At 30.1% G+C, this 20,550-nt stretch overlaps 1 protein-coding gene across 1 annotated transcript; it reads left to right on the top strand.

Annotated features, from left to right (window-relative positions):
* The first annotated feature begins 1,408 nt into the window (after window positions 1-1,408).
* Window positions 1,409-20,138, top strand: rhot2 (ras homolog family member T2). The gene is made up of 19 exons (XM_051098318.1): window positions 1,409-1,560; window positions 3,099-3,157; window positions 3,234-3,315; window positions 3,385-3,428; window positions 5,110-5,163; window positions 5,241-5,293; window positions 5,384-5,492; window positions 6,020-6,121; window positions 6,207-6,305; window positions 7,750-7,858; window positions 7,949-8,069; window positions 8,150-8,234; window positions 8,318-8,463; window positions 10,526-10,626; window positions 10,726-10,856; window positions 13,009-13,089; window positions 13,167-13,289; window positions 13,823-14,022; window positions 15,631-20,138. The coding sequence occupies exons 1-19, from the start codon at window positions 1,524-1,526 to the stop codon at window positions 15,746-15,748; spliced, it is 1,854 nt and encodes a 617-aa protein (XP_050954275.1). The 5' UTR covers window positions 1,409-1,523; the 3' UTR covers window positions 15,749-20,138.
* The last annotated feature ends 412 nt before the right edge of the window (window positions 20,139-20,550 follow it).

Here is a 20,550-nt window from a genome sequence, read left to right as displayed (position 1 = left end):
CCTCACTCCCTAAAAATTTTAACAGTACTGTAGCTTTGTAGGTATAGGTCTCTTAAAGCATCCTGGAGATGTTGCCACAGTTCTTCTGGATTTAGTCTGTCTCCGTTTTTTCTGTTTCTTAAGACAGACTGGATTGAATGATGGAGAGATCAGATCTCTGTTTGCACAAGGAGTCTGACAACAGCCTGTGCTCCATACAAAAATCTCACTGGATTATTATAATTAATGGCAAAATGAATGTTTAGAAATGTAAACTGATATTTCTTACTGATACACTACAGCAAAAGACCGACTTTAACTGACTTTAAACCATTTTTTAGCTGATGAAAATACTAGTGGCCTAAGACTTTTGCACAGTACTGTATATATATATATGCATTTTATTATATAAATTATATCTCATATATATATATATATATATATATATATTTTTTTTTTTTTTTTTGACATTTTATGAGTTATATTTTAATGCTTTTAATAATGTAATATATATTTGATATGCTTTTAATATTTATATGATATTTTATATGAATTATATGGCAAAAATATATTCATATATATATATATATTTATATTTGGACACTGTTTTTGAACATTTTATTATAAGAATTATTATATTTTAATGCTTTTAATAACGTTATATTAAATATTTTATATGCTTTTAATATTTATATAACATTTTATATGAATTCTATGGCAAAAAAACAACAAAAATATATATATTTATGTGACATATATATATATATTTCACAAACACACACACACATATGCATTTTACTATATGAATTATATGTCATATATATAAATATATATATATATATATACATACATATATATTCTTTTTTTGAAATTTAATGAATTATTGTATTTTAATGCATTTTATGTTTTGGCATTCTATGAATTACTGTATTTTAATGCTTTTAATAATGTAATATTAAATATTTTATATGCTTTTAATATTTCTATGACATTTTTAATTATATGGCAAAAATATGTGTGTGTGTGTATATATATATATATATGGACACTATTTTTGAACATTTTATTATATGAATTAGCATTTTACTGCTTTTAATAATGTAATATATATTTTATATGCTTTTTAATATTTCTATAACATTTTATTGTTATAATTGTGTTTAATAGAATAATAATGTATTTTCCACAAATTACTACAGATATGGTCTAGTATTTTCAAGGTAATCATATTAATTCCTCTTTTTTGTTGTTGTTATTTCAGTAAGAGTCAAAAAAGCTTTATTAGCATAACTGTTTAATATTGACAGTGTATATTCTAAGTATAACAGAGGACGTAGACAAACAAGAAAGAAAGAAAAGAAAACGAAGAAAATGCGCGGTAGAGGGCGCTCCATTTGGGCTCCAACCGGAAGTCTGTAGCGGTGACAGTTTCTTTGGATGGAATGGGGCTAGCTAGAAACTAGCACTGAGCTTTGAATTGAATTTGAAGTTTTCAGATAAGATAGCCACATATTGTCGGAGCGTTCAATAGAGAACGGAGTGAAATGAAACGCGATGTCCGGATACTGCTGTTGGGGGAACGTAAGATACTATTCTTTTAAATATCAAGGGAATTAAATGGGACAGTTTAATGAAAGTTAGCATGATTAGAGAGCGCTAACCCTCAACCTTGAGCTCCTGCAGAAATGATCTGCACCGCACTCTTCAATTATCGATTCATTTAGTGCCTAAATGATAAATTCAGTCTGTTTTTTGCCATCATGCAAAATGAAATGACGAAAATTAACTTTATTATCAAGTGAGCAAGTTGTTCGCACAGATTACAGGCTAATGACAGTTCAGTCAAACTCTAGAAGTTTAATTAAACAGTATATATGGATTAATTAAATACTTGTTTTATTTAGTAGATATGTGTATGTGATAGATATCCAGGTTAATGCATTTAAAAAGCTCATTACACACTTTTGTGTGCTTTGTATTTAGTAGACATTAATATATTTAGCCTATATATATATTATTTGTTTTGCAAGAAGAGCAGCTTTGTTCATCATGACAGATTTATTTATTTGTTTTTATTTTGTGTATATATATTTTTTTTAATGTAAAAATCTGTTCATTGATTGATTCAGGTCAGTGATTGATAATGAAGGTGTTGGCATGGTAACTATCAAGGTGTGGAGTTTGTGCCTAGTTAAACATCAAATGAACCTGAAGTGAAGAGTAAACATATCTCCCAGCACCTGTGACACAATGCACGTATTCACAGAGAAATGTCAACCTGTCTGATAACATCTGTGGATGTAGATATATCCTTCGGAAATCATTCTAATATACTGATTTGCTGCTCAAGAAACATTTCGGATTAGTATTAATCATTTTAAAACAGTTGTGCTTATTCTTATTTTTACGGAAACTATGATCTTTTAACATTATAAATGTTTTAAAGTCATTTTTGACCAATTTAACACAACCTTGCTAAATAAAAGTATTAATTTCTTTAAAAAAAAAGTATCATGTTACTCTAAACACTGAAGTAATGATGCAGAAAATTCAGCTTTGGATCACAGGAATAAATTGCATTTTACAATATATTAAAATAGAAAGTAGTTATATGAAATTGTAAAAATATTTCACAATTTTACAGGTTTTTTTGTGTTTTTAATCAAATAAATGCAGCCATGGCGAGCATATCTGATATCTTGAATTAGATGTCGTGCATGTATAGCTGAAGTGTCATTTCATTCAGCAACGCACTCGCTTTGTTTCGGCATTAGTGTTAAATTTATTCCATTCCTGCTGCGCTCAAGTCATGTCCTTATTAGTTTTATCTCTTAACTGACCTTATAAGCTGAAGGTGAACACCTGTAGGAGTGACCAGTTATTTTGGAGTGTGCTTTATTAATAAGAGCAACATTTCTAAACATTATTACCTCAGGCCATCATCACATATACGATTCAGCACTGATGAAAGAGTGTAAATCAAACTAACACCACGCTGATTTGCTAAGGAAATCACAGCAGATGCATTTGTGTTTGCGGTGCAGCCACTGATCATGTGACCTTTTTTATTATTATTCTATCTGATTCTATCTATTATTCTATCTTTTGTTTTCCTTTAGCCAAAGTGGGAAAGACCTCTCTCATCATGTCTCTGGTCGGGGAGGAGTTTCCCGAGCAGGTGAGTTTACCCTTGAGCCTCTCTGGTAGTGTTTGACTGATGCGGTAAGAGGAAGCTCATGCATTTGTGCCGTCAGGTTCCTCTTCGGGCGGAGGAGATCACCATACCGGCTGACGTCACGCCTGAGAAAGTGCCCACACATATAGTCGACTATTCAGGTGTGTGTGTATTGAATGGCGTAATATTTGCTCTGTAGTTTTTTATTAATACTCATTGTTTCTCTACAGAAACTGAACAGTCTGATGAAGTGTTGAGGGAGGAAATCGTAAAGGTGAGAGTCACGTGTTTGTGTAACAAGACATAAATCGCATGTCTTTCATGTTAATCTTAGTTTTTGGCTTAACCAGCTGCAGCTATGGCTAAATTATACATATTTTTCATTTTGGTGCATCTCTGCTGCATGCATATATTTGACAAAAATACAGTAAAAGATGTTAAATATTATTACAATTTAAATTAACTGTGTTCTATGTGAATATATTTTAAAATGTAATTTATTTCTGTGATACAAAGCTGAATTTTCAGCATCATTCTAATATGCTGATTTGCTGCTCAAGAAACATTTCTAATTATTATCAATGTTGAAAACAGTTGCTCTGCTTAATATGTTTTTATGGAAACCATGATACTTATGTTTTCAGGATTCTTTGATGAATAGAAAGTAAAAAAAAAATAGAAGTAGAAATCTTTTTAGCGTCATTGCTGACTAAAATGTATTAATTATTAGTTAAATTATTTGTGTTGTTGTTATCGTTATTATTATTATTATTATTTATTTTTTGATCTTATTTAACCCCAGACATTTGAATGGTTGTGTATGACAGTTGTCAAACGAATATTATGCAACAAAAACATTTTTCAACATTTATAGTATTAATAGTAAAGAAATATTTCTTGAGCACCAAATCAGTAATATTTCACTATATATTAAATAAATGTAAAAATAAATATTACAATTTATACTGTATTTTTAATTAAACAAATGCATACACTACCAGTTAAAATGTTCTGAACAGTAAGATTTTTAATGTTACTTAAGTCTCTTTTGCTCACCAAGCTTCCATTTATTTGATCTAATGTACAGTAAAAACAGTAAAATTAAATATTTTTATTATGATTTAAAAATTGCAGTTTTCTATGTGAATATATTTTAAAATGTAATTTATTTCTGTGATCAAAGCTGAATTTTCAGCATCGTTACTCCAGTCTTCAGTGTCACATGATCCTTCAGAAATCATTCTGATATGCTGATTTGCTGCTCAAGAAACATTTCTGATTATTATCAATGTTGAAAACAGTTGCTCTGCATACATATTTGTTTTCAGGATTTTTTGATAAATAGAAAGTTCAAAAGAACAGCATTTATTTGAAATAGAAATCTTTTGTAACATTATAAATTTCTTTACTGTCACTTTAGATCAATTTAATACATCACTGCTGCATAAAATGTATCAATTATCATTTAAATTGTTTTTGTAATTGTTGTTGTTGTTGTAGAATTATTATAATTAATATAACTAATATTATAATTATAATTTTATTTATATAATTAGATAATAATTTTTGGTATTTAACACAACTTTTGAATGGTTATATATGACCGTTTCCACAAGAATATTGTGCAAATAATTCTTGAGCACCAAGTCAGTAATATTTCACTATTTCTCTGTAATATATTAAATAAATAGAAACATAAATATTACTATTTTTACTATTGATTAAATAAATGCATACACAAACAGTAAGATTTTTAATGTTTCTTAAAGAAGCCTCTTCTGCTCACCAAGCCTGCATTTATTTGATCCAAAGTACAGCAAAAACAGTAAAATTTTCAGAATCATTACTCCAGGCTTCAGTGTCACATGATCCTTTAGAAATCATTCTAATATGTTGATTTGTTGTTCACACATATGTATATATATTATAACGATTGATTATTTTCTCATGTCTAGGCCAATGTTGTGTGTGTGGTTTATGACGTCACACAAGAGGAAACCATTGACAAGGTATCAATTTAACATTATCAGTATATTTTGGTCTTATATTTTTCCTGAACTGATTTTGTCCTTGTCTTTTCTCTCAGATCAGGACTAAATGGATTCCTCTGGTGAACGGTGGTGCTGAAAAAGGAAACAAGTATGTTTTTGCTTTCTTTTCTTTTGTAAGTGCATCTAAGTTTTTTAGGACTTTCATGAAAAATGTATATATATTTTTTTGTTGCCATAGGATTCCCATCATCCTCGTGGGCAACAAGTCTGACCTTCGCTCCGGCAGCTCAATGGAAACCATCCTGCCCATCATGAACCAGTTTTCAGAGATTGAGACCTGCGTAGAGGTTCGAGCACACAAACTCGCACACATATTTCACGTATGAATGTGTGAAAGGGCTTAATTATTACATTTTTTTGTTTTTTTATTTTTCTCCTGAAGTCAGCTTAAAAAAATTAGTCACTCGTGACTATTTTTCACCCTCTCTTTGACCTCCGACCTGTTTTTGTTGCTGTACCTTTAAGAATTCTATATAAGTGACCTCTGCTGTGATTGGCTGAACTCTTTGTATTGGCTCGTTCTTCAGAATGTTGTTTGTTTAAACATTCTGAGTCATTTTATTAGTTTATTTAGCAAACTGAAGAGGACGTTTGACTTTGTGAATGCTGTGGTTTGTCTGAATTGAAAATGCATTTCAAAACATGAAATTGGTTACTAATGATGTATTGGATATAAAAAAGTATTGGTTCTTTCTATAAACCTACTGAGAATTTAATCCAGATGGTATCTTTTTAGCCTAGGTGGCCATAAATACTGTTTGTGAATGTATCATATAATATATATGGTTATATCATGGTGTATTTGTGTGTGCAGTGCTCGGCCAAGAATCTGAAGAATATTTCGGAGCTCTTTTATTACGCCCAGAAGGCAGTTCTACACCCGACTGCTCCGCTCTACGACCCTGAAGACAAACAGGTACACACACACACACTGCTGCATCTCTGCCTGGCTTCATCTTATGAGTTCATATAAGATTTATAAATGTTTTTTTGTTGTGTAGCTGAAGCCACAGTGTGTTCGAGCTCTGAGTCGGATCTTCAGCATCTCTGATCAGGATAACGATCACATACTCAGTGACGCCGAACTTAACTGCTTTCAGGTGAGCAAACAAAAAAGAAACAATATTTTTTATTTCAATTAATTAACTTCCTTAAATTTTAGACTAAATCAAACATGTGAAGCTGTTTTCCCCATCTATGTCTCAGCCAAAAAATGTTTAAAAAGTACACAGAATTTAAAAGTAAGATGAAAGATTATTATAAATTATATATCTTATTAATATTTAATATTTTTCTTTAGATTAATTATGTGCAGTTGCTTTGAGGCCTTTAGTAAGAATTTTAAATGGGTTAAAAATGTATTTAAAAATTATTTTGTTGTTTTTTTTTTGTTTCAAGTGATATGTTTGTATTATTTATATAACATTTTAGTATCATTATTTTGAATTTTAAATTGTATTAGATTTTCTAGATTAAATTTTCTTTTTAAATATAGTTTATATTGTAGTAATTTTGTTGTTGACATTTTAATTGCTTTCATGTAATATTTGTATGTAGCTTTAAGTTTTTCAGTTTTATTTTTATTGCTCCAATCTAAACTTATTTCAGTTGATTTCCAAAGGTTTTTTGTTTGTTTGTTTGTTTGTTTTTTTTTAAAAGAATGAATGAATGATTTTTCAGCTGTCATTTTATTAATGAAATAGTTTTTTAGTTGACTAATAATTTTATTAGTAATTTTAATTACTTAATTTTATTTTCTTTTTCAGCTTTATTTTTATTAATGAAAATAATTTTTTAAAAATAGTTTTAGTTGACAACAATTTTAGCAGGTAATGTTTGTAATGTTTCTATTTAGCTTTAAGTTTTTTTTTTTTTTTGCTTTTATCTAAACTTCAGTTAATTTGCCATAAGAACATTTATAATTAATTTTTTTTAATTAGTTACTTAATTTTATTTTCAGCTTTTATTCTATTGATGAAATTATTTTTGTTAACAAATTTAGTAGTTTGATATGTTTGAGCACATTTAAAATCCTGTATGTATGTATACATGTATATTAATAATAATTATTATTATATATAATTTAATATTTTTTTTAATTGCTTTCCTGTAATATTTCTATTTAGCATTTGAGGGTTTTTTTCCATTTCATTTTTATTTTTAATTGCTTCAATCTAAACTTATTTCTGTTAATTTGCCAAGGTAACGTTTGTAATTTTCTTTTTTTTTTTAATTAAATAAAAATGAATTAATTAGTAAATTAATTAAATAATGAATTAATTGACATTATTTTTTTTTAATTTCAGCTTTATTTATATTATATTTTAAACTTAAATTTGATATATGTATTTGAGATTGAGATATATATATTTCCCAAAATTAAAAAATGAATGCATTGTAATTTATTTCATTCATTCTCCAAACCGATTGTTCTTTGTAGCGTTGTGTAATTACTTGTAATTTGTAAATATTAACTAAACATATTTATTGAAATAATGTGCGTAAATATAATATTGATTTGTATGGGAATTTGTGTGTTTGTAGAAATTGTGTTTTGGGAATCCACTGGCTCCTCAGGCTCTAGAAGACGTGAAGACAGTTGTGTGGAAAAACACCAGTGATGGAGTCCAGGACAACGGACTCACACTTAACGGTAACACACTTTACACATGCGTTCATATTCCTACATCATAATTTATGATGATCACTCACTCTTCCACATGTGTTTGTGTATTTTGTGTAGGTTTCCTCTTTTTGAACACTCTCTTTATCCAAAGAGGGCGTCATGAAACCACCTGGACCATCTTGCGTAAATTCGGCTATGATGACACGCTTGAGTTGACTGATGACTACCTCTACCCACCGTACGCATCTGTGCATGTGAGAGCATGTGAGAGCATGAACAAAAAACAGTATTTAAGTGACTTATGTGTTTGTTTCCCAGATTACGAGTATCGGTGGGTTGCACGACAGAGCTGAATCATCTGGGCCATCAGTTCCTCCAGAAACTCTTTGATAAGTATGACGAGGTGAGCTCTCACATCTGATCCTCTAATGAACTTTGCCTGATTAGAGGTTCGTCGGGCTGATGATTGCGTCTCTCCTCCTGCAGGATAAGGATTCAGCTCTCTCTCCCGCAGAGCTCAAGAATCTGTTTAGTGTTTTACCCTACATGCCCTGGGGCCCGGAGGTGTACAGTAACGTCCCCTTATCAGACGACAACTACATCTCACAGCACGGGTACTTCTGCCAGTGGATGTGAGTCGAAGTTTGAACAGTGCAAAACACATTAATAAATAGATTTTTCTCTTTAGGAGTCATTTTTACGTGTCAAAAACAGGTTTAGTTCTTTATGATTATTTTCTGGTAGGTATTGTAACACATTTCCCCCTTTGATTAAATTCTGATTTGATTCGATTTCGTCATTAGAAGTACTTTTGTAGTGAATTAATTCAGTAAATGATCCGATTGAATCATATAGCAACTATTGTTTTTTTGTGAACATTTTTTAAAACTAAAAGCACCAGATCAAAACAGTCATTTGTGAATCAGTCTACACTGGATGCACTGTATGTTTATGATTCACTGAAAAGAACTAGTTCATAAGAGTCATTTATTGGTGAATCAGACAACACAGGTTGCACCAAATGTTTATGATTCACTAAAAAGTACTGGTTCGTTAGAGTCATTTGTTTCATGAATCAAACTTAACTGCGTGTTTATGATTCACTAAGAAAGATCATAAGAGTCATTTGTTTGTGAATCAGACAACAGTTATCGCACTATATGTTTATGATTCACTTAAAAGAACTAATTCATAAGATTCATTTATTTGTGAATCAGACAACACATGTTGCACCGTATGTTTATGATTCACTAAAAAGTACTGGTTCATAAGAGTCATTTGTTTCATGAATCAGACTTAACTGCATGTTTATGATTCACTAAGAAAGTTCATAAGGGTCATTTGTTTGTGAATCAGATTACACAAGTCGTGCTGTATGTTTGTGATTCACTTAAAAGAACCAGTTTATAAGATTCATTTGTTTGGGAATCAGACAACACAGGTTGCACCTTATGGTTATGATTCACTAAAAAGTACTGGTTCACAAGTCATTTTTTGTGAATCAGACTTAACTGGTTGTGCCACAAGTTTATGATTCACTAAAAAAAAGTTTATAAGAGTCATTTGTTTGTGAATCAGACAACAGTTATCGCATGATATTTTTATGATTCACTTAAAGACCTAATTCATAAGATTCATTTATTTGTGAATCAGACAACACATGTTGCACCGTATGTTTATGATTCACTTAAAAAGTACTGGTTCATAAGAGTCATTTGTTTGTGAATCGGACTACGCAGGTTGTGCTGTATGATTGATCTACTGAAAAGAACCAGTTCATAAGAGTCATTTGTTTGTGAATCAGATTACACAAGATGTGCTGTATGTTTATGATTCACTTAAAAGAACCAATTTATAAGATTCATTTATTTGGGAATCACGCAACACAGGTTGCACCTTATGGTTATGATTCACTAAAAAGTACTGATTCATAAGAGTCATTTTTCATGAATCAGACTTCACTGGTTGTGCCATATGTTTATGATTCACTAAATAAAAATGTGTTTGTGAATCAGACTACACAGGTTTTGCTGTGTGATTGATTTACTAAAAAGAATCAATTCATAAGAGTCATTTTTTTGTGAATCAGACAACACAGGCTGCACTATGTTTATGATTCACTAAAAAGTACTTGTTCATAAGAGTCATTTTTTGTGAGTCAGATGTAACTGGTTGTTCTGTATGTTTATGATTCACTATAAAAAGTTCATAAGAGTTATTTGTTTGTGAATCAGACTACATAGGTTGTGCTGGATGATTATGAGTTACTAAAAAGAACCTGTTTAAAAGAGTCATTTGTTTGTGAATCAGACAACACAGGTTGCACCATATGTTTATGATTCACTAAAAAGTACTGGTTCATAAGAGTCATTTTTTTTGTGAATCTTCACTGGTTGTACCGTATGTTTATGATTCACTAAAAAAACATTTCATAAGCATTGTTTGTTTGTGAATCAGACCACACGTGCTGCAATTATGATTCACTAAAAATAATCAGTGTGATCCATTTGTTTGTCAGTCATGCTACACATGCTGCGCTGTATGTTTATGATTGACTTAAAAGAACCGGTTCATAAGAGTCATTTATTTGTGCATATCATAAAGGATTTTTTTAAGAATTGGAATATTATTGATACACACCCCCAATATGGCAGTTATGGTTTTAATTTTGACGTGTTGTTAAATAACCCGCAGGTTGTCTGCTTACCTGGATGTCCACCGGTGTTTGGAGCATCTCGGTTACCTCGGGTATCCCATACTAATGGAGCGAGAGTCCCAGACCTCTGCCATCACAGGTAATGAGATCCACACACAGCCCTCCTTTAAACTCCACATGTGTTTGATCAGACGGATACTAAAGAGTATTTCTTTCTTTTTCTGTGTGTGTATATTAGTAACAAGAGAAAAGACATTAGACCTGGAAAAGCGACAGACCCAGCGCACCGTGTTCCTCTGCAAAGTGATCGGTCCACGCGGAACGGGAAAGACTGACTTCCTTCGAGCTTTTCTGGAGCGAAGCACTGAGGTAAAAGAATGATTTGAAGGCAAAGCTATTGTGTGTAAATTTACTGTACAAAATACTGCATGAAGCCAATCAGAACATATTCAATATTTAATATATTTTTATATTTTTGTATTTATTTTTAATATATTTTTATATTTTTTTAATAGATTTTTATGAACACAGTAAATAAAAAAAATAAGAACTGCATTCATATCAGAGCCAATCAGAACATATTTAATATTTAATATATTCTTATATTTTTGTATTTATTTTTAATATACTTTTATGTTCCATTGACACAAAAAATTAAGAAAAAAATTAAAGAATGCACTCAAATCAGCCAGTCAGAACATACTTAATGTTTAATATATTTTCTTTTTTTTTTTCATATCTTTTATATACCAATAAGATTTTCATGAACACAAATTCAAAAAATCAAAAACTGTGGTCAGATTAGATCCAATCAAAACATATTTAATGTTTAATATATTTTTATATTTTTGTATTTATTTTTGATATATTTTTATGTAACAGTGAGATTTCTATGAACACAAAAAATAAAGAAAAAATTAAAGAATGCACTCAAATCAGAACCAGTCAGAACACACCTAATGTTTAATATATTTATATATTTTGTATTTTTATTAAATATATTTTTTTAATTCATTTTTATATATTTTTTTAATAGATTTTTATGAACACAGTAAATAAAAAAAATAAGAACTGCATTCATATCAGAGCCAATTAGAACATATTTAATATTTAATATATTCTTATATTTTTGTATTTATTTTTAATATACTTTTATGTTCCATTGAGATTTCTGTGAACACAAAAAATAAAAAAATAAAAATTAAAGAATGCACTCAAATCAGCCAGTCAGAACATGCTTAATGTTTAATATATTTTCATTTTTAATTTTTTTTATATATTTTATATACCAATAAGATTTTCATGAACACAAATTCAAAAAATCAAAAAATGTGGTCAAATTAGATCCAATCAAAACATATTTAATGTTTAATATATTTTTATATTTTTGTATTTATTTTTGATATATATTTTTATGTAACAATGAGATTTCTATGAACACAAAAAATAAAGAAAAAATTAAGGAATGCACTCAAATCAGAACCAGTCAGAACATACCTAATGTTTAATATATTTATATATTTTGTATTTTTATTAAATATATTTTTTAAATTCATTTTTATATATTTTTAAAATATATTTTTATGAACACAATAAATGGGAAAAAAAAGAACTGCAGTCAAATCAGAGCCAATCAGAACATATTTAATGTTTAATAGATTTTTACATTTTTGTATTTATTTTTAATATATTTTTATGTACCAATGAGCTTTCTATGAACAAAAAAGATTGCACTCAAATCAGAGCCAATCAGAACATATTTAACAGTTAATATGTTTTTATATTTTTTTAAATATATTTTTATACCAGCAAAAATAAAATAAATAAATAAATAAATAAAAACTGTGGTCAAATTAGCTCCAATCTGAAAATATTTAATGTTCAATATATTTTTATAGATTTCTTTAGATATTTTTATATATGTTTTATGTAACAGTTAGATTTTTATGAACACAATAAATTAAAAAAAGAACTGCAGTCAAATCAAAGCCAGTCAGAACATATTTAATGTTTAATGTAATTTTATATATTTTTTAAATGTTTTATATACCAATGAGATTGGTGTGAAAAACAAAAAAAAAAAAAAAAAAACCCTGCAGTCAAATCAGAGCCAGTCAGAACATATTTAATGTTTTTTTTTTTTTTTTTTTTAAATATATTTTATATACCAATTAAATTTTCATGAATGCAATAAATAAAACTAATGTTAAAAAGTGGCTTTATCATGGATTTTCTATTTTTTAATTAAGCAATTATTTTTTTGTTTTTATTTTACAGTGTTTTTTAATTATACAATGAAAACAGAACAACAAGAGCATTAATGTGGATACAAAATAGTTATTGTGTTTCTTAAAGCAGATTTACTCTAGGAAGAGGTTTTAATGCTTTACTTTTGAAATCTAACCACAGTTTATATTCTGCCTTGGTAATATTTCTATACTTTGCAACTCCCAGTAGTCTTAGCTAGATCTACCAAATTTTTACAAAGCTCTTGATGAAGGTGTATTTTGTTTATTTTCAGAGAAACAAGCGTGACCCCGGTCCCCCCACAATATACGCCATCAACACCGTCTCAATAGCCAATCAGGACAAGTACCTCATCGTAAGTGCCGTCTCACGCTTCACACAATCCGTTTAGTTTATGTGCTCCCGGCTGACGTGCGTGTTATTTTGTCGCAGCTGGAGGAGGTGGACGTGGAAACAGAGTTTCTAAAAGCAGCAGACGCCGCGTGTGACGTGGCGTGTCTCATGTATGATGTCAGCGACCCGGACTCCTTCAACTACTGCGCTAGTATTTATAAGGTGAGAAACGACTTCACGTGCATGAGATGATTTAGCTGTGGAGTAATGTGTGACAAACTCTGACACACGCCTCGTATTTATTAACCACATTAAAATCACATCAGCCAAATGATTTAATAACCCATAATGACCTTGCACAACCTGAAATCTGTCAGTGAATAATATATGAAGAGAGTTATTTATTTCTCCTTAAGCCTGTTTGGCTAACATGCACTTTTAAGTACGCTATATTAGTATAACTTAAGGAAATCAATTTGTGATCTCACAAAATTGTCCTTTAAATGTTGTTTCACAGAATATTGGTAAAAAAAAGCTGCATTCACTGCTATTCAAAAGTATTTTTTTTTTTTTTTAAGATTAGTAGTTTTATTCATTAAGGATGCATTAAACTGATCAAAAGTGTTGGTAAAGACATTTATAAGGTTACAAAAGATTTATAGTTTTTTTTAATCAGATCAATGCAGCAACTTCAGTAGTTGTCAAGTGTTTCAGTGACTTTGAATGAAGTATATTTGTGTATTATTGCTCTGTAGCAGCACTACATGGACAGTGGGATCCCGTGTGTGGTTGTGGGCTCCAAAGCTGATCTGATAGAAGTCAAACAGCATCATGGGATGAGCCCGTCTGAGTTTTGTTACAAACATCGGCTGCCTTCACCTCTACGTTTCTCAGCGCTGCTCACACACACTCACACACACATTTACAGCAAGCTCACCTGGGCTGCCATGTACCCGTAAGTACATATTTTTATTTTTATTTTTATATTTATATAAAAATATATATTTATATATATTATATTTTTATATTTATATTTTATAGTTATGTTTATATTATTTTTTATTTATTATATATAATTTATATTTATTTATTTTTTCATTTTGAGTTTTATTAAAAAAAAATTGTGTGTGTGTGTATATATATATATATATATATATATATATATATATATATATATATATATATATATATATATATATATATATATATACACATATATATACATACATACACACACACATTTATATATATACACATTTATATATTTTAAATGAACCATTTCCCTAATTAAAATATTTTAATTTAAATACATTTAATTTAAGATACTAACTTTCAAACACAACTGTATCAAAGAACAAGAAATACATATATATTTTAATTTAATTTTTAATATATTTATTTTATATATATTTATATATATATATATATATATATATATATATATATGTATGTATATGTTAATTTTTATTACTTTAAATTTTGTTAATTTAAATTTTAAACTGTTAAGTTCAATTTTAAAATGTTAATTTTGAAGCTGTTAAGTGTAAATTGAATCACGTCAAAGAACAACAAATTTAATTTGTAATGTTATTTAATGTTTCATTTATATTTAATAAAATTAAGAAATGTAAAATTAATTTTATATCTTCAGCCATTAAATTTAAGCTGCCAAAAATATTTCATATTTCAAAAATATTTCATTTTATTGCCTTTTTTTTTATATTTAATAATGCAATTAAATAAAGACATTTAAAACATTTTTAGGCATTTAATTCAAGCTAAATTTAAATGAAACTACAAAAAAAAGGCTCATCCTGACGTTGAAACTGCCTTTCATTGTTTTATTTTTAATAAAATTAAGAAATTTAACATTCATTTTTTGTATTTTAAATTTAAGCTGCAGAATTTAAATAACAAAAATATTTACTTTTAATGTTATTTTTTCATTTTTTATTCAATAATGAAATTAAATAACATTTAAAATGTTTTTAGCCATTTAATTAAAGCTAAATGTAAATGAAACCACTTTAAAGAACAAAAAAATAAATATTTCTTTTTTAATTAAATTTGTATTTTAAGCCTATATGCGAGCTACTAAGTTTGAATTAAACCACTTCAAAGGACAAAAATATTTCATTTTAATGTCATTTTTTATTTTATATTTATTAATGAACTTTCATAAATACATTTAAAACATTTTTAGGCATTTAATTTAAATGATTAATTATTAATTTATATTAAACCACTTTAGAACCAAAAAATAAATAAATTCCAAATCTTTCATGAAATCTTTCGCCACCAACGTTGGTGTCGCCAAGCCCTCTTATTCCTACACCCTCTTTTCAGAATCCATTCGATTATATTGTATTAAAATACTTACATTTTTAATGGAATACATTGTGCAACTCGTAAATATTTCTGTATATGGGAATAAAATGGATTGCAAACGCTGACAGATGCCAGACTAAAATTAGCCTGCTTGGCTGGATGTGTGTCACCAAGGTCACCAGAAATACTGTGTGTATTTAAATCTCTCTCTATCTATGTCACTTCCTGTCTGCAGGCACCTGAACGGATCAGACATGAGCAGCACGTCTTTCTGGCTGCGTGTGACTCTGGGCGCCACAATAGCCGCCATGCTGGGCTTCGCTCTGTACAGAGCATTTAGCCGACACAAATGAGGCAAACACTCACGTTCTCTCACAATACACGCAGATAAACACACACTCCCTCGTTTCCTGCGCTCTGTCTTGGCCTTACTGAGTCACTGTGGCTTAACAAGGGCGTGAAGCTCTAACAGTTACAGTGACGACAACTCAATTAAGCAAATGTTTCTTTTGTTTTCAGCTGGACTAAAGTATTGCACACACGCTTTGCTTTTATTACAAAAATTCCCGATCTTACCGTATGACCTACATTGGTCGAGCCCAAGAGACGTTTTTCATCATGTTTTGAGAGGAGCAATGATTTAAAAGGTTACGTTTTGAATTGTACAGAGTTTGTAATGTATTTAACAGCTTGGGAAATCAGTATGGATCATGAAAATATTCCATGTGAGTCTCACACCTCAATTTTGGGGTCAGTTATTCAGTTTTACTTCAGCCAGTTCAGGAAATGCACTTAGAGTTGAGGTCAAAAGTTTACATCCTCCTTTCAGAATCTGCAAAATGTAAATTTGACCATAATAAGAGGGATCATACAAAATGCATGTTGTTGTTTATTTAGTACTTACCTGAATAAGATATTTCACATAAAAGATATTTACTTATAGTCCACAAGAGAAAATAATAGTTGAATTTATAAAAATGACCCTGTTTAAAAGTTTACATCCCCTTGATTATTAATACTGTGTTGTTACCTGAATGATCCACAGCTGTGTTTTTTTTGTTTAGTGATAGTTGTTCATGAGTCCCTGGTTGGTCTAAACAGAAAAATCCTTCAGGTCCCACAAATTCTTTGTTTTTTCAGCATTTTTGTGTATTTGAACCCTTCACGACGACTATGATTTTGAGATCCATCTTTTCATATGCAACTATTACAGAAGGCTCAAACACTCACTGATGCTCCAGAAGGAAAACGATGCATTAAGAGCTGGGGGTGAAAAATTTTGAACAGTATGAAGATGTGTATTTTGCCTAAATATCAGTTTTTTCATTTAGTAGTGCCCTTCAGAGGCTACAGAAGATGGTTACATGTTTCCCAAAAGACAAAATAAGTTTAATTTACCCTGATCTTCAAATTCCAAAAGCCTTCACCCTCCGGCTCTTAATGCATCATTTTTCCTTCTGAAGCATCCGTGAGTGTTTGAACCTTCTGTAATAGTTGCATATGAGTCCCTCACTTGTCCTCAGTGTGAAAGAATGGATCTCAAAATCATACAGTCATTATTGGAAAGGGTTCAAATACACAAAAAAGGCTGGAAACCAAAGAATTTGTGGGACCTGAAGGGTTTTTCTGAAGAATAACGGGCAGTTTAACTGTTTAGGACAAACAAGGGACTCATGAACAACTATCACTAAAAAACAACAAAAAAAAAACACAGCTGTGGGGTCATTTTTATAAATTTATAAATTTATAAATTGAACTATTATTTTCTCTTGTGAATTATATGTACTAAATAAACAATAACATGCATTTTTTAAGATCACTCTTATTTTGGTAAAATTCACATTTTGCAGATTCTGTAAGGGGATGTAAAATTTTGACCTCAACTGTAAATTTAATAAATCATTCACCCTCTTAAAATATTTAAGAAGCGAAAGTAAGTTCTGAGTTAAATAGGAGTTTAAGAAATAGTTCATTGTCTGAAAACCGACAGTCCTCGGGTCATCCAAGATGTAGATTTGGCGAAATTTAGCTTCACTGGCTCACCAATGGATACATTGCAGTGAATGGGTGCCGTCAGAATGAGAGTCCAAACATCACAATAATCCACAAGTAATCCACACCACTCCAGTCCATCAATTAATGTCTTGTGAAGCAGAAAGCTGTGTTTATAAGAAACAAATCCATAATTAAGGTGTTTTAACTTTCAACAGCCATTGCTTCTGGTCAAAATGAGTCTATAATCCATAACAACGCTTCCTCCAGTGGAAAAAGTCCATCTGCTGTTGTCCTCTCGCATCAAAATCAAAGCAATGTCTCGTATTTTGAAGTTAAAAACATTTGTTTATTACAAACATGCAGTTTGTGGATTACATACATTACTTGTGGATTATTGTGATGTTTTTATCAGCTGTTTGGACTCTCATTCTGACGGTACCCATTCACTGCACAGGATCCATTAGTGAGTGCTAAATTTCTCCTAATCTGATAAAGAAATGAACTGTTCTACATTTTGGATGAGTAAATTCTTCTGCATATTTTCACTTTTGGGATGTGCTTTTGCTTTAAATTTAATTAAATGCTACAGATTGGCTCTGAATTCATGTACTTAACCCATTTAAGTGCATCTTCTAAACTGGCCGAATTGAAATGAAATAAACATAGGTCCCCATTCATTTCCATTTCATATTCCTCAGATCGTTTATACGTACGGACCATGACTGACAAGTATGTGTATGTTGTTGTTTTCTTTTTAAGACGGCCGAGGCAAACCCCATGTATGATTTTGAAAATAGCTAAACTGGGCCGAGGCTCGCAAAATCTTTCTTTTCTGTTTGCCTATATTGATTGTAGGAATGAATGATTTCTGATTATAAAATTTGCAGTAGGAATGGATGGTGTTAAGTGTATTTTAAATGATATTTTAGGAAATGCTCTGCTGTTTAGAGCCATCCATAGTTACAAAAAACAGATAACCAGTGTGAATACAGTTACTTCAATCATTATAATGGATGGAAGTGCTCAGGATGGATAGTAAGGAATCGCCTGCATGACTGTATTTATATTGTCCAAACTGGATTTATCTTGAAACCATTGTTACCATGTTTTATTAGGCCTCATTTCAGCCTATAAACATTCTCCCAACAACCCAAAAGCCAGTTTCTGGACTGTAGGTCTTTCTTGCTCATTCACATGAATTTGCATGTGAGGAGAAAAGAAAGAACTCACTGATTCATTGGTTTATTTTTCATAATTTCATTATTTTGTTCAGTATTAATGCCCAGTGTTAACTATTAACCCTAAAAATCCCCCTGGATTGTGTCTCTGGTCATGGTCTTCCAGCTTCGACATCAGATGAGATGCTTGGAATGAAGCCAGTATATTCTAATAGAAATATTTTGTAATAAACTAGCTTTTTTTTTCTGGTGATTTCGTTTACTGTGCTTTATGACGTCGGCGACATGGTTTGCTTGATCACATGGCTCAGCCCGTGCAGCGGATTGGCTGATTATCTATTGTAGAGGTCATACAATACACATTATGCTTTAGGTTATCCCATTATTGACAGTTTTTATATTTTTTTGTAGTATAAATCAGTTTTTAATGCTTGAATGTGTCAGACAGGTCTGGGAGGTTTGCAGCAGTGAGCTGTATCTTATTACTGTTCAGACCTGGATACAGCATCATGTTTCAAGAGCGTTATGCAATATACATAGAGCAGATCAGAGATGCTTGAGTTGAGTTTGGATAGTTGAGAAATAATGTAGGTATTTGATTTCAACATAAAGGGTATAATACAGTTGAGGTCAAAAGTTTACATACACCTTGCAGAATCTGCAAAATGTTAATTCTTCTAAAATAAGAGAGATCATACAAAATGCATGTTATTTTTTATTTAGTACTGAACTAAATATGACATTTTTAACATAGCAGATTCATTTTTTGAATTTAAAGATCAGGGTAAATTTTACTTATTTTGTCTTCTGGGAAACACGTAAGTATCTTCTGGAGGGCAGTACTAAATGAAGAAGAAAAAACAGTGCATCTCTTAATGCATCATTTTTTCTTCTGGAGCATCAGTGAGCGTTTGAACCTTCTGTAATAGTTGCATATGAGTCCCTCAGTTGTGCTCAGTGTGAAAAGATGGATCTCAAAATCATACAGTCATTATTGGAAAGGGTTCAAATACACACAAATGCTGAAAGACCAAAGAATTTATGGGACCCAAAGGATTTTTCTGAAGAACAGCAGGGAGTTTAACTGTTCAGGACAAACAAGGGAATCGTAAACAACTATCACTAAACCAAAAAACACAGCTGTGGATCATTCAGATAACAACACGTATATTAACAATCAAGCGTATGTAAACTTTTGAACTGGGTCATTTTTAAAAATTCAACTATTATTTTCTCTTGTGGACTATATATAAATATCTGTATGGGAAATATGTTATTCAGGTCAGTACTAAATAAAAAATAACATGCATTTTGTATGTTCCCTCTTATTTTGGTAAAATAGTGCAAGGTGTATGTAAACTTTTGACTTTAACTGTATGTGTACTGTATAGTGGGGTCCAAAAGTCTGAGACTGGCTTGCATTTTCATTTAATACATATTTTATTTACAATTATCAACATAACCCATTGAAAAACTAGAATTTGAGTGTTTTATTTTTTGTCTTTTTTTGCTTTATAATCATGTTTTCAAGCATGATTTGATGTTAGAGCATTTAATGACTCTTTGCAGAGTCATTTATTTATTTGATTTGATTAAAGACATAAATCTGAAATATTTTGTTGTAATATCCTTTGTATTGCTCAAATTATTTCCAGAGTCAGTTGGAAAAAATCTCAGGTTTTTAATTAAGTTTCAGACTTTAAAACACCATTGTGCGTGCATAAGGAAAGTGCGTTTTTTTTTATAAGTCACCATTTATTTTACATTCACTTTTTGCTTCATTAAGTTAATGTTTAATGACGTTTTTATTTTTAAAATACTTTGAAATAAAGTACATCATGCAGGGTTATAGTTTACTTTTTTATTTGTTTTTATGGCCTTCAATTTGGCCTTTTTCAGTGTTTTGTGGTTTTGATTAGGTTTTAGTCTTTTGGTAGCCTACTAATTTTATTTCAGTTTTAGTTTTATTAAATACCTATATA

The sequence above is a fragment of the Labeo rohita genome, chromosome 24 (genome assembly GCF_022985175.1).
Source record: "Labeo rohita strain BAU-BD-2019 chromosome 24, IGBB_LRoh.1.0, whole genome shotgun sequence".
Lineage (NCBI taxonomy): Eukaryota > Metazoa > Chordata > Actinopteri > Cypriniformes > Cyprinidae > Labeo > Labeo rohita.
This window is presented reverse-complemented; position numbering and strand designations above follow the sequence as displayed.

What these genes read in the sequence shown, in the direction of transcription:
- rhot2 (XM_051098318.1), top strand. Translation starts at nt 1,524, where the DNA reads ATGAAACGCGATGTCCGGATACTGCTGTTGGGGGAAC. An exon ending in GATACTGCTGTTGGGGGAAC is followed by an intron (nt 1,561 to 3,098) that starts GTAAGATACTAT and finishes GTTTTCCTTTAG; the next exon opens with CCAAAGTGGGAAAGACCTCT. An exon ending in ACGACCCTGAAGACAAACAG is followed by an intron (nt 6,122 to 6,206) that starts GTACACACACAC and finishes TTTGTTGTGTAG; the next exon opens with CTGAAGCCACAGTGTGTTCG.